This window comes from Garra rufa, chromosome 15 (genome assembly GCF_049309525.1).
Source record: "Garra rufa chromosome 15, GarRuf1.0, whole genome shotgun sequence".
In the NCBI taxonomy this organism is placed as follows: domain Eukaryota; kingdom Metazoa; phylum Chordata; class Actinopteri; order Cypriniformes; family Cyprinidae; genus Garra; species Garra rufa.
In genome coordinates, this window is record NC_133375.1 from 7,144,078 (window position 1) to 7,158,691 (window position 14,614).

General features: G+C 33.8%; 1 protein-coding gene across 5 annotated transcripts; it reads left to right on the forward strand.

Moving 5' to 3' along the window:
* Positions 1–8,309: 8,309 nt before the first annotated feature.
* On the forward strand, positions 8,310–14,429 carry LOC141286901 (uncharacterized). 5 transcript variants are annotated; one of them, XM_073819027.1, is made up of 10 exons: positions 8,315–8,441; positions 9,370–9,737; positions 10,244–10,456; positions 10,725–10,843; positions 10,995–11,264; positions 11,674–11,717; positions 13,025–13,096; positions 13,217–13,279; positions 13,366–13,419; positions 13,503–14,429. In XM_073819027.1, the coding sequence occupies exons 3-10, from the start codon at positions 10,298–10,300 to the stop codon at positions 13,883–13,885; spliced, it is 1,164 nt and encodes a 387-aa protein (XP_073675128.1). In that variant the 5' UTR covers positions 8,315–8,441; positions 9,370–9,737; positions 10,244–10,297; the 3' UTR covers positions 13,886–14,429. The 5 variants fall into 5 exon arrangements, with proteins under 5 accessions (XP_073675124.1, XP_073675126.1, XP_073675125.1 ...); XM_073819023.1 differs by lacking the exon at positions 9,370–9,737 and having other exon boundaries at positions 8,310–8,441; XM_073819025.1 differs by lacking the exon at positions 9,370–9,737 and having other exon boundaries at positions 8,310–8,441; positions 13,366–13,404.
* The last annotated feature ends 185 nt before the right edge of the window (positions 14,430–14,614 follow it).

The following is a 14,614-nucleotide window of genomic DNA, read 5'->3' on the forward strand; positions in this document are numbered from 1 at the left end:
TAAATTAGAACCATCTAGAGACGTTATGTCAATACTGGACGTTTAGAAGAGTCATGAAAACACGTTGTAAAAACCTTCATTCTGGCTTGTCAGGAGACTTCATTTCGACGTCCGACAAAGACGTCTAAAAGACGTCATAAAAACTTTCATTCTGGCTTGTCAGGGGACTTCATTTCGACGTCTGACAAAGACGTATAAAAGACGTCATAAAAACTTTCATTCTGGCTCGTCAGGGGACGTCATTTCGACGTCATTTCGACGTCCGATAAAGTCGTCGAAATGACGTCGTTTGGACGTACTTTTGCTCAGTGGGGTGACAGTGAATAGCACAGGCACAATTACTGTGAACATCTATGTCTTGGAACAATATGCGTCACATGAATAAATATGCGTCATCGTTTTCAAAAGACTCCGTTTTCACAGTCCACACTACAAGGCGAAAACGGCGTTTTCAAATTTATCCACTTTAGAGAGCGTTTTCAAAAAGCTCCGTTTTCCTTGACAAAAACGACGTCTCAGTGTGGACGGAAGGCCAAAACGGAGAGAAAAATATGCGTTTTCAAACGAAAACGTATTAGTGTGGACATGGTCTATGTCTCGCAAGACAGTACCCTTTTCTAGTGGGTATACCAAAGAACTTATACTGACAAGAAGTGAAAGTCAATAGAACGTTCCATTGCAACAGCGCCGCCCAGTAGCAGCCCTACGCTTCCGCCATTTTGGAGTGAAAGCCACTCGGCAGTCCACTACCGCCATGCTGTCGCTATGGCAAATATCAGCTGCTTTGTTTAAAAAAAAAAAGTACTTTAAAGCTAAAATACACAACCTGAATCATGACAACATTTTTAAATATATATATTTTTACTCCTTTCCTTTTATTTCTTAAGAATTTTTGTATTATATTAGGCTACTTCTGTTAATTATTAAACCATAACTCGTTTGTTATTAAAATGAGTTTTGTATGTTTTGTACGTACCCTAACCTTTGTTATTAATGCAATTAAAAAATATGACAACACAAAATAACGTATATTATCAAAAACAGACTTTGTCTTGCATTTATTTTTCGCAAAATCTTTGCTCTCTAGCATTATAAACTGAACTAATTCCAACATATATAAATAATTTAAGGACATGCATCAGAAAATTGGGAATGTTAGACAATAAATATATAACAGGAATATAACAGCTTAACAGTAAACTGTTTTTGCAGTATTATCTTATATTAATGTCCGTTAAAGCATGACTAAAAACTCCAAAATTATTTAATTATTTAGTTATGAAAGACACAGCAATACATCATGTTCTGTAAGATCATCGATATTTGTAGTGTGACACGTACAATATAATGTATAAATACAATATATATTTCAGACCTATAATAGTAAATAATAATAGTAATAGTAATGCATTAAGTTGCATAAAATAAAAATACAGCAGGCTGCCTCAAATGTAATGGTTGGATTCCACAATTGATAACATAAAACATATATAATAATACAATACAACTTTTACTGTAGTAGTCATAACATTTACTGATGACTTAATTTGAGTAATTGTCTATTGCACTTCTGAATTGGCTGTGAAAATTTTGGGTGCGTAAGATATGATGAATTCTTATCCGTAAAATAAATCTAACAGTGTAGAGTGACACTACCTCCCTGCAGTCATTGCGTTCTTTTATTTCCACTTTGACTTCTATTTCGTTGTCATTCTGTCTGCTTCTGTGCTGTTGTCCAGTTGGAATTTTCACTCCAGAATGGCGGCCGCGCTACCGAGTGTGGCTGTTACCAAAACAGCAACAGAGTTTCGCCTCTTGGTAAGTTCTTTGGTATACGGCGTATGCGTCTTTTTTTTTTTCCAAACCAGTTGAGCGCTAACCACGCCCCCTAAGCGAAAACCACACCCCGCAGCCATGACTCACGTCTCTGGTTCGATTTCATTGGTGCACCCTGATACACCTGGGAAGTTTAGACGTAAAACAAGGTCGTTGATGGGTCGCTGACAAACGGTAAACAAATATTTTTAATCATTATAAGAAGTATATGTAGGTTTTAATGTCTGTTTTTATTATTGTTATAGTTTTCGTTTGAACATTTATCTTTATCTTATAAATTTCGATCGGCCTCAGGAGAGTCCTACGCTTTTTTATGGTGTGGTGAAGACCAAGCCGTACATCTGAAGGTAAAATATGCTTTTTTTAAAATTTTTATATAAGTGTACTTCTGCTCATCAACGCTGCATTTAATTAAATTAAAAATACAGACGAAAAATGTAATATTGTGACGTATTATTGTAATATAAAATACAGGTTTTCCTGTGATGCAAAGCAGAATTTTAATCATTACAACAGTCTTCAGTGTCACATTATCCTTTAGAAATCATTCTAACATGCTGATTTATTATCAATGTTAGATACAGTTGTGCTGCTTATTTAATTATTTTTTTAAACAGTTTTTTTCAGGATTTGTTTTAATGAATAAAAGTTAAAAGGAACAGTATTTATACAGAATATAATTTTCTATTTTATATATATTTTTATAACAATATACACTACTGTTTAAAAGTTTGGGGTCAGTATTTATTTTGTTTCTTTATTTATATTTTAAATAAATGAATGCTTTTGTTCAGCCAGGATGTGTTAAATTGATACATCAATTTACATACAAATATTTCAATTTTGATTCTCAAGTTTGCTGATATGTGTCTGAACTTTATTTGGGCCATCTCAGTTAAAATGCTAATGAGCGAACTCTCTGGCCGTTGACTTTTTATTTTTACAGAGCTGTTTTTTTCCTGGGTATAAAGATCACTTCTGCACCTATCGTTTGTGCACAACACAAGACCAATTACACCTGGACCACCCAAGTTTTGAGGCATCGCTAAGGATTGCATTGACAGAGATTTCTGAAGTAAAGGAATTGGTGAAAAATCTTAGTTTGTCATCAGGAGTGACTTGGAGAGTGGCAGTGTCCAAACCAAATAAGCGACAACATGTGCTTTATAAGGTAATGTCAAATCAGTTAATTTATCTTTACACTATAAAAGCGTCGTTAAAATACAGTTAAAATATATATATTATTTTTTTTAAATGTGTATATAATATTTTAACTGTAATAGTCCAGCAAGATTTTTATCCCTGTGATGGACTGGCCACTAAATCTTCACAACAAATCTACCTGCAAATATAAGCGATAAAATCTAAAACGATAATAAAAAATGTATTTATGACATTATTTGTCAAAGCATCCTCAATTAAAAGCATTTTCCACAAATGCATATACATTTTTCAGTTTGCAGGTAGATTTCTCCAAAAGTCTTGAAGATATTGGCACAGGATTTAGCCTGTCTCAATTTTTGCCTATTTTGATATCAGATCTTCTGTGAATACAAAGTTCTTATTGGCTTATCTTATTTGTTGTTGCTGCCACTTTCTCCCTGAAAGGAGAGATGTTGTATGTTAATTGGATGTTTTCCTTAATAAATTTAACAATAATAATAATAATAAATTGTGGAAAAATAAAAGTTTTCTATTGTCAGAATGATGCAAAACAAATAAATAACTAAATTAAAAATTTAACATGCCTAAGATTTGTGCACATTTTTGTACATATTTAAACATTCATATTCTGTCTATTACTATCCCAACTTCTGTGCATTTGTACCTGTACAATGATAATGCAAGTGCATTCTGTGCATTAGAATTGAGAAACATCAAATATGTCTGTATTTTTTGTCTTCATGTCACTGTTGGGTTAGAGAGAAGAAATTTCATGTGAGATCCTCCACATCAGGGCACACCTATACAGTGGACATGGAGTTGGAGCTCTGCACATGTCCAGCTGGCTACAGTGGGGCACCATGCAAACACCAGGCAGCAGTTGTGCAAAATTAAAACAACACCTCCATAAACTTTCTCCCCACAACAGCTGAAATGAGGGCTGAGCTGCTGAAAATAACAAAAGGTAATTATTTCTTTTCAGCATAGGTTGTCACTCACTGACTGATGCTGTTTTTAAATACCACCTTCTTTATATAGTTAACTATTCATTTATTACAGTGCCTTGCAAAAGTATTCATACCCCTTCGTTTTTTTCACATTTTGTTTTGTTGCAACATTATGTTAAACTGCTTTAAATTACTTTTTTTCCACATCAATCTACATCTCATACACCATAATGACAACGCACAAAACAGGTTTGTAACAACTTTGCAAATGTATTAGAAATAAAAAAAACTGAATAGATCACGTTGCATAAGTATTCACACCCTTTTCTGGGACACTCGAATTCATATTGCTTCTAGATGTTACTACACTTCGAGTGGAGTTAAACTGTGGCAAATTCATTTGAATGAGTCTGATTTAGAAAGGCACACACCTCTCAGAAAAGGTCTAACAGTCTAACAGCTGAAAATGCATATCAGAGCAAAAACCAAGTCCTGAGGTCAAGATAACTGCCTGTAGAGCTCAGTGACAGACTTGCGTTAAGGCAATGATCTAGGGAAGAGTTCAGAAACAAAATCTGCTGCATTGAAGGTTCACAGAAGCATATAGCCACCATTATCCATAATGGAGGACGATTGGAACAACTAGGACTAGAAAATGTATGCCACCCCCATCCAAGCTGACAGAGTTTGAGAGGTGAAAAGGTGAGTCAAAGAATGGCAGATAATTGCCAAATGCAGATGTGCAAAGCTTGTCACATCATACCCAAAAAGACTTGAGGCTGTAAAGGTGCTTCAACTATGTACTGAGTTAAGGGTATGAATACTTATGCAATGTACTTATTTCAGTGTTTCATTTTTAATAAATGTGTAAAATTTGCAAATCAGGTTTTTGCTTTGTCATTGTTATGGTGTATGGAGTGTAAATTGATGTGGGGAAAAATTAAGTTAAAGCAGTTTATCATAATGTTGCAACAAAACAAAATGTGAAAAAAATGAAGGAGTATGAATACTTTTGCAAGGCACTGTACATTAATTAATTTCCTGCTCATCATCTTCACAGCCTCAGTTTCTCTTGACTTTCTAAACCCTTTATGGGAGAATATGCCAATGCCAAGCACATTAACTCCAGGTAAGAAAGTTCAAGTGGGACACAGAGCCCTCATTATACATGCTTAATTCTTAACAGAACTACTAGTACAGCAGTGTGACATTAGTATACACTTGTTATAAACATGCCTCTAAGGCAAGAAACCTGAACTACTGATCATCAGTACCATCTCAGTGCTCAAGATGGTCAGTGGAGGGATGGTCCTGTTTTTTTTTTAATGTATTCTTTTCTTTTTGTCTTTCTAATGGTGGCACATTAAACAGAAACACTCTTGCAACATTTCATTTTGTCTGTGTATGTTATAGACAGTAGAGTTGGATCAGCTGGACCTGTCTTTCTCCAGCTCTGCACAACTGCACCAAACATCACCTACCATAGAGGACTCATACTCCAACCAACCTTGTGTGCAGGGTAACTCGGAGGAAGGTGAGTCCACGAAGCTTGGAGATACATTAAAAATTATGTCTAAATGTTTATTTGGCCCAAGCACCTTTTCTAAGTTTTTACCCCCCAAGGTTTCGGGGAATTTTTGGATTCTCAAAGGGATAGTTCACCCTAAAATGGTTATTGGTTGGTAACCAAAAAGTAGCTGGTAGCCATTGACTTGAAAAAAAATACTATGGATGTCAGTGGCTACCACAAGTATTTTTTTCTCCATATTATGTTTGTTTGGAACAACATTAAGGTGAGTAAATTATGACCTTTTTACTTTGCACACACATTGGAATAGTCTGCCATTACCTTTTTTTTTGCTTAAATTTTTCTTGTTCTTAAGTAAATATATACTATAGTTATAATAATGGCTTTTTCTTTTGTATTATAAGTGTATCTCCTGCTACTAAACAATATTCTGTCTTAAATTATACACCATTTATTGCTGTTAATAAACAGAAAACTATCAAAAACACGTTTTAAATTTTTTTAGTAAGTTAGTTAAAAATAATTATGTTAAAAGAAGGGTATTTAAGGACTGTGTGATCATTTTGTTGGGAACAGCTTTCTCAGATAGAATTTAACTGTGCTTTTTAATGTTGTGACTGATTTGTAGATTGAATCCTTTAAAAAAGTTGGTATTTTGCCATTTACTATTAGTTTCCTGTAAATTTAATTTTAGACCCCCTAAGAATACAAGTATGCCAATATTTTAGGATAATTTAGCCTTTAGTAAAGTGCTGCCTAAATCACCAATGTCGTATTAAAAGTAAAAAGATGTAAAACAATAAAGACATACAAGGAACAACCGAAGACTACCAGATGGTTAAATGCATGCAATGCAGTGCTTGGGCCAAACATCACTGATTGCAGCTGTATTCAGTTGTTTGTGTGGATAGACATTTCTGTCACATAATTTAGTTTTAACAACACTAAGTTTTGTTTCCTGGTCCAAGTGTTTGTTGTTACTTAATTGTTTTTATTGTTGTCTCTTTAAGCAGCATCTATACCTCAGTCTCCTTTGAAACAGATGCTGGGACTGCTTCGTGAACTGGCTGAAAATGCAGACTACAGTGATGCCGTGACTACAATGGCCAAGCAGCTTGAAAAGATGCAACACAACCCGACCCAACTGATCTCTGCACTTTACTTTTTTTGGTAGGGATGTCTGTGCCAAAATATGCAGCAGAAAACAGTCATAAAACACTTTATCTTACCACTAAGAGTTCTCATAGCAGTAAAAGTTTTTTCTCTTAAAACCTATTCCCATAGCTGCTGAGACAAACTTTCACTAAGGAATACAGAGAAGAGTAGAGGTGGGATTTACCTTGTTGCTGTGGATGATATCAGCATGCCTATTAACTATGCACACAGTGATTGGCTGATAGGGGAAGGGTCTCTGAGATTTGTTCATAGAAATATTGTAGAGCATGATATTAAGTTGCCATATTCAAATAAAGTTTTTTGTTGTTGTTGTTGTTGTTGTTTTTTAATGTTGCCATCAAGATTTTGTCACAAATTGAACAAATATCTGTCTGAAGCCTTTTTATTAACAGAATAGAATAATCATGTCCTCAGAAACGTGTCGTTTGCATTTTCATTTCACGTCTGATAAAACTGCGTTAATGCTGCTGCTTTGTGTTCAGCCGTTCCCATGGAAACCGTAGTATTTCAGCGCTCCTAAAGCGCCCCCTTGTGACTGAGAATGAATTTTTATTTCCACATTTTTCAGCTCTTTATGGTCAAATTATTGCAATTATCGACCTAGTTTTTATGCAGCAAACACAGAGTTGTAAATGTGAAAGATGTTAATGTGCCTTCTAAAAATCTTAACAATTAAGACAGTACTATTTATGTTTTAAATAAAATATAATAAATTATAAACTCGATTTACTGTATCCCTTTTAATGGTGTAAAGGCTGACATTCCATTGTACAATATATTTTGTTTTTGTGTGAACCTGTATCTGAATTATAAATCCTGCCATTTTATGCCTTAATATTCTACCGTCTACAATCTTACAATACAATACATCAGGGGCCACAGATATTTTCAATAGTGACCACACAGAGTTTAATATAACAGCTGTTCTTTATTATTGTGTTAAACAGAGACAATTTAATACACAACAATTTTTAATCAAAATTAAAAGGTCCAAAGAAAATATTTTTTAATCTTTTAAACATCAAAATGGTCTTTTATGTTCCATTTCTTTCTCAGAACTGCTTCACAGCATTGGCTGCTAGAAGCCTCTGTAATGATGTACTGATGTTTTGAGCACAGCCCTATTTAGAGAGCCCCTTTTATAGTGATAAAAATATTACTAATTCTATTGTTTGAGTCCTGAACTAAACATAAATGCAATTAAAACTTTGAATAATGCATTATTTGACTTATTAATGACATTGTTACTTATTACATAAGTAACTGGATGCCTACAATGAGGTGATGGACCCGAGGGGCTCTTAAATGCCTTGTTCCAGGTGCCCTTTTTATACTTTGAGCACCTGCCCCTTTAAAGGTCTCTGCACGGCCCTGGTTTATATATACATAAGAAATATACACAGTACACACATATCTATTATTTGAACAAAAACTTTTATTTTGGATTTGATTAATCACGATTAATCATTTGACTGCACTAATTTTAATATTTTATCTATGATGCTTTGACCCATGTTTATATTTTTTTTTAACAATGTATTAAAAAATATCAGTGATCCAACATTAATTAGCGGACCCCAGGTTGAAGACCCATGGATAGAGAGAACGCGAGAGGTGGACTCAAATAAATCCACGTAAATCTCGCGAGAGTTTGCGTACGACGGTTACATTAAAGACCCGTTCACAAAGTTTAGCTCTTCAGCTGTGCTCAGCTACTCAAAATGACACTTTTAAAGTGTCAGCATTGTCTTGGAGAGGAAAAAGCAGCAGAGGATACCGATCATGTGGAGGTTTGTAGTTATTCATATTTTCAGAAGAAGCTGTTTTCACCATTAAAGAGCGCGGCCTGAGTTTGTGGAAGCTAGTTGGCTAACGTTAGCACATCTGACACAATTCATTGGTTATATTTACCTTTATCGATAACAAATTGCTTTTCCATTATACGGCTCGATAGCCTATTAAAGTAATGTTTTAATAAAAGAAAGTCTTGCTAACCAGTATGATTCTATATCATAGTTATAGCATAGTTATACCAATGTATGTATAATAACCTTAGTTATTACCTTAGGTATAACCATTTAGTTCCTCAATACAATTGTATTTTATATAAAATGTGTTACGACACATAAACGGAAAAGGTCTACACATGCAGAGCTAATCATCACTGCTGCAATAGTAAAAATGAGACATATAATGGTATATATATATACATGCCGCTCAAAAGTTTGTGATCAGTAACATTTTTAATGGTTTAATGTTTCTTATATTCATCAAGGCTGATTTATTTGATCAAAAAATAAAAATAAAAACCTGTAATATTGTAAAATATTATTTCAATTTAAAACTGTTTTTTTTAACATAACTGTTTTTATGTGAATATGTAATTTATTCCTGTGATACAAAGTTGTATTTTCAGCATAATTACTCGTCTTCAGAAATCATTCTAATATGCTGATTTAATATCAATGATGAAAACAGTTGCGCTGCTTAATTTATGTCAGCTTTGCATCACATGAATAAATTACATTTTAAAATATATTAACACCATTATTTTAAACTGTAATAATATTACACAATAATAATCTTTTAACTTTTTTCTATATTTTGATCAAGTAAATACAGCCTCGATAAACATAAGAATTCTTTTAAAAAAATATGAAAAATCTTACTGGTCCCAAACTTTTGAGTAACAGTGTGTGTTTCTTTTAACCCTAACAGATGCAGTGCACATCCTGATGCAGAGTCCTGATCTTAATGTGCTGGAGTCGACTTTATACTGCCTGTCCAAAAAGAAGTTGCACATTTTAACATTATGTTCTTTTGTTGTGGCATTGTTTTAACAACATTATTCAATGTCACAATGTTTATTTCCAAGCATTAATTTTTGGCCAAGAACTTGTATTGACAATGGGAGAGTCAAGCCACTAAAGTCTATTCCAGCACATTCTAAGGATTTGAAGTAGGGTTAAGGTCAGGAATTTGTGGTGGCCAATTCATACATGAAAATGACTCCTTATGTTTAATAAATCCCTATTTCATAATTTGGGTCCAATCTTGGCATTGTCATCCTGGAATATGGGACATGGGTATGTTTTCCAACATGGTTGTTTAAGAAATGAAAAGCTGCATAATGCATCATTTATGGTTAAAATAATTAAATATATTAAATACTGCAATAATGATCCAATCCAAACTATACTTATGTAAATCCAAATGATGACTTATTTATTTGTTTATTTGTTTTTTGTTTGACCAGGCAGTGCATGGTAGCATTTGCTGTACTGCATTAAGTTATAGTGATTTAAGCACAAATGCATTTTACTGCAAAATTTCAAATCCCCATTATTACAGTAATGAAAATTTAATGCAAATCAAGAATATTGAGAATTATAAAAAAAAAAAAAAAATCTTGACATCTTGATGCATTACAGTAATTCAGTTTTAGTGAGGAAATTTGCTTGGTTGGCTTGAAAACGGCAGTCACTATTAAAAAAAAAAATTGGAAGTGACAGAGCAATAAAAACTCTGGAATTTAGAGTGAAATGTGACTTGGACATGTTCATGTTTTATTAACTGACACTTTTAATTGCAGAAAATCTTGCCACCCGGATACAATCATCTACTTTGTCATCATGAACTCCTGGAAATGTCAGGGGATGTTGAAAACTTCAGAGCGGCTCTTAAATTGCAAATGACTACTGAGGAGCAGGTCCAGAAGTGGCTGGATGACTTCCAGAAGTCCTCAGCCTTAACATGGAGGAAATCAAGAACATACCCTGACTCTGGACGCTACAACAAATACAGAGTAGGAACAACCTGTTTATGTATACTTCAAATGCAACATGGTATCAGACTTGATCCTGTTTACCTTTCTTAATAGACATCTTTGCTCTTATTGTATGTAATTCATTAGTGTAATGACATTCTTTAATATAAATACTTTGTTGAATCATCAAGTCACCTTGGCTAAGCAGACTGTTGGTTAAAGTAAAGCTTTTATCACATAATTATGGTAACAGGATTAAAAAAAAGGGATTTCATGTTGAATATTAATTTGAGAGTTTGTTTCACAGGTAGATCTGAGATGCCAGCACAAAACATACAGTTCATCATCCAAAACGACCAAAAATACCAACTGCCCTGCCACCATGTTTTTGGTTCTCAAGAGATTTATGTATGAAAGAAAGTCCAGGTGAGACAAAATGACCAAGGTAATGTACTATAAATACAATACAGTTCAACAGAATTTTGAACACCCAAACATGTTATCACAATGAATTTAATTCACAGAAAACCGTGTGATTTATTTTGAAACTTTACATGACAACATAATACTTTGACAGATCAGGAGACCCACACATTGAAGAGGGTTATTTCCTTCATGTAAACTTGAGGAATGAACATAATCATAGACTGAACACAGCTGAGGTCATGAGGTGGAGAGATGTTTCAAATGACACCATTGAAAAGCTACAACAGCTCTACAAAAGTGGTCACTCTCCTTCATCTGCACTCAAGACTATTAAACACAACCTGCAGGAAGAGGAAGGCGATAACTACATTTATGCTGTTGCGGATCGATCTATTTGCCCAGACCTTCAGTTCTGCTACAGGTCAGTCATTCAGTAAATTAGTAAAAATGTCTAATGTTAATGCAGTGAAACAAAGAATTTTCATTAAAATATCTTTAATAAATCTAGTTTAAAACATGTTCAAATTCTTAAAAATCTTTGTAATAATTACTTTCATGTTTATTTCACACATTTTTGGGAAACATAAGTACAATTTTGTTTAATGATTTGAAAAATGTCCAGAGGTGGCGTGACGTAAACAAAAAGAACAAAAAAAAAGATTTAATCCCAAATATTGGGATGTTGACTTAGTAAAGGTTTTTAATGTATTAAGATTTTTTTTCACACCACCCAAGTGTGTCTGGGAAATAATAGTATCAATTCTATCTTATGGAAATGTGCCTGTTGTTACTATTGAATATTGAATCATAATGTTTATATTTCACTACAGATTATACCACAAGCTTTTTCAAAAAGCATGTGCTGAACCTGAAGGTGAGAAATTCTGGCAAACCTGCCAGTGTGTATATATACTGTATATAAAGAGTTTATTTGCAAAAGCAGATAACTTAAGTTTTTTTTTTTAAATTCAGAAATCATGTTTTTTATTTTGTTAGTTGTATGTTTTAGTTATTTTTACATAATCAGTTAACTCAACTGCAGTTTGATTATGATTAATTGGAACACACAATAAAAAAAACATGATTTTTAAAAATGTTGAAAACGTTCTCTCTATAAATATCACTGCACAGACATCATTGTCAGAGACTATATTTCTAGCAGCGGAATCACACTTAATGAATCTGTCTTTATTATTGTTATCATTTTTTTCTTTGTGGACTAAATGTTGAGTTTTCTTTACATAAGGCTAAACTTATGTGTAAGATAATTTGCAAATAGAAGGCTATGAAAACAAATATACTGACTGTATCCATGTAGGCTGGGCTATAGGCTACATAAAGGGTTAAACTATTACATTATAAAAAAAAAATTGCTTTTTAAGGCAGAATTTAAAAAATACTGAAATGAATAAAAACAAAAGCGCAAACTAAATATAAAGCTATTACAATAGTCCCTTTACATTTACTGCTCTTACTATCCATTTGTAGAACAACAAATGTTTAAAAACAAATATTTCAGCAAAATACCTATTTTATTGTAGCCTGAATTACTGCCCTGTGCCCTCATAGTTGTGCCCCTCCTGTTTGCTTTAGCCGGGTCTGTGAAGTTTAGCACAGGCTAGCTTGCTGTCAGGATGAGCCTTTATTCATCCATTCTCCAAACCGCTTATCCGCTCTGCATTCTTTATGCAAAATGGAAGTACTTACATGACCTTCTAACATTTACAGATGAAAATATGTGAATAAGATATAAGGGAAAGGTGCTTTAAGTGTTACTGAAGTACTTAAAAAAAAAACATGTCACATGTTTAGGACAGTTTAGATATTGCACTTTCCCTGCAGCAGCTCACTCTGCGTACTAATTATTTTTCAGATGTGCTTTCAACATCTCACTACTCTATATTAATATAACAGGTTTGTGTTTGAAAAGATATTGCTATATATCTTGCAGTTGATACACCGCCCAGCTCACATTTTTACCTAATTGTAACTCTCAGTTACACGTGTGTGTGTGTGTGTGTGTGTGTGTGTGTGTGTGTGTGTGTGTGTATAAATACAATAGAATGTATACTTAAAAAAAAGTGTTAGATATATTCAACATGTATGCTGTTTTTAAATTAAATAATATTAAATTGCATGAAAATGCAGAAAACTTGTTTAATTCCTTTTTTTTCTGTTTAGGAAAGGACATTTCAGATGAGCTTTTTAAACCCTTAGAGTTGGAACATTCATGGGAGACAGCGGCAGTGACAGGTGAATAGAAACATATTTTATGCACCTGCGGAAATGAACCTAAACTACATCAATAATCATTTATCTATAAAGACATATTATAGAAAAGATTTCAAAACATTGTCCTTTCTCTAAAACAAGCAGATGGACACACCGCGTGCATTGAAGGAGTGTCTGTTGATGCTGTACCAATCATCACCACAGGTGAAGCCCAGTTCACATACAGTATGTAGATATGTGATTATTACATAGGCTATTACAGTATGTATTCAAACAGTCTTTGTGTTTAGAAGCAGAGCATTTCTCAGAAGATGATGAACCAGGCCCAAGTACTCCATTTTCAGGCATCTTACATAATCTTACATTAATCAGACTAATACTGTTTAAACAGTCAAAACAGCCATTATTATTGTATTTGTCTGTTTAGGTGCAGCTGAAGAGGTTGTTGGGTCTTTGGATGGACAGCTTGAGGAGATTTTTGGGATTCTGAAAAAGAAGCTGAACGAGGATACAAGTTTTACACCGCCTATAAGAGCTTTTGTGTCTAATTTCTTTCACATAAAGACTGACAGTGCACTTCAGGCATCACTCTTTTCCTTTGGTGAGGTCACTCCGATAATCAATCAGATCAATATACTACCAGCTACAAGTCTACGGAGGAGAGGGGCTTTGGCTGGACGAAGATCTGTTGGCAGACCACCAAAGAACTCAAGAAGAGAACACCCATACTGCAACAGCAGATCCAACAACACTCCCCAAACTCTCACATTCTGTTTGCAAGACAATAACACCCTTGAGAAGACAGATTAGCCGCCTATCTCCAACACATCACCACCACCAGCATTTGGTTTTTGAAGACATCCACTGTATAGAGGCTTAAATCAATAAGCCTTGAGAAGCTTGGCATGAACATCATGAAACCTGAACATTTAAAAAAAAAATCAAGTTCCACCCTGCATTTGTTTTTCTCATATAATGTTCTTTTTCACTTTGCAGTTATATTATGATTAAATACAGTAACTTGCATCTATGCTGGCCACCATGTATTTAAAGCTGCCCAGACACCTGTGAGTGTTACCTTTTATTTTAACAGCTCTATACAAAGAGAAAATTTGTTTCTGATATCTTCATAGTCCAGACCAATGTCATGTGAATCAGCATTATTGGTTTTATGTCATATGTCACCCAAGTTTATTTATGTCCATTACTCTGTGTGATGGCCATTTTAATGTGGTTTAAATTAAGATTAAGATGTTATTTTGGCAAATATCCCATGTAAATTCATGGTTTTTAGTGTCATGAATAGGATGGTTTAAATAAATAGTATAATTGTCCTTTGTAAACAATGTACAAATAGCTGCTTGTGCTAATTTGATTGGAAGACACATGCAGTTATAGATTTAATACTGGCTTACATTCAATAACAAACCTGTAAAATCATGATTAGTACCTATATAGCTGACTAAAATCATTTAGTTCTGCTGTTATATTGCATTGCTGCAATGCCTCTTTAAATGCAGTTATCACAACAAAAGAATG

Bases quoted from the DNA above. Each gene is read 5' to 3' on its own strand.
- LOC141286901 (XM_073819023.1), top strand. From the start codon at position 8,373: ATGACACTTTTAAAGTGTCAGCATTGTCTTGGAGAGGAAAAAGCAGCA. The intron at 11,265-11,673 runs GTCAGTCATTCA...ATTTCACTACAG, and splicing joins GACCTTCAGTTCTGCTACAG to ATTATACCACAAGCTTTTTC. The intron at 13,097-13,216 runs GTGAATAGAAAC...CTCTAAAACAAG, and splicing joins GGAGACAGCGGCAGTGACAG to CAGATGGACACACCGCGTGC.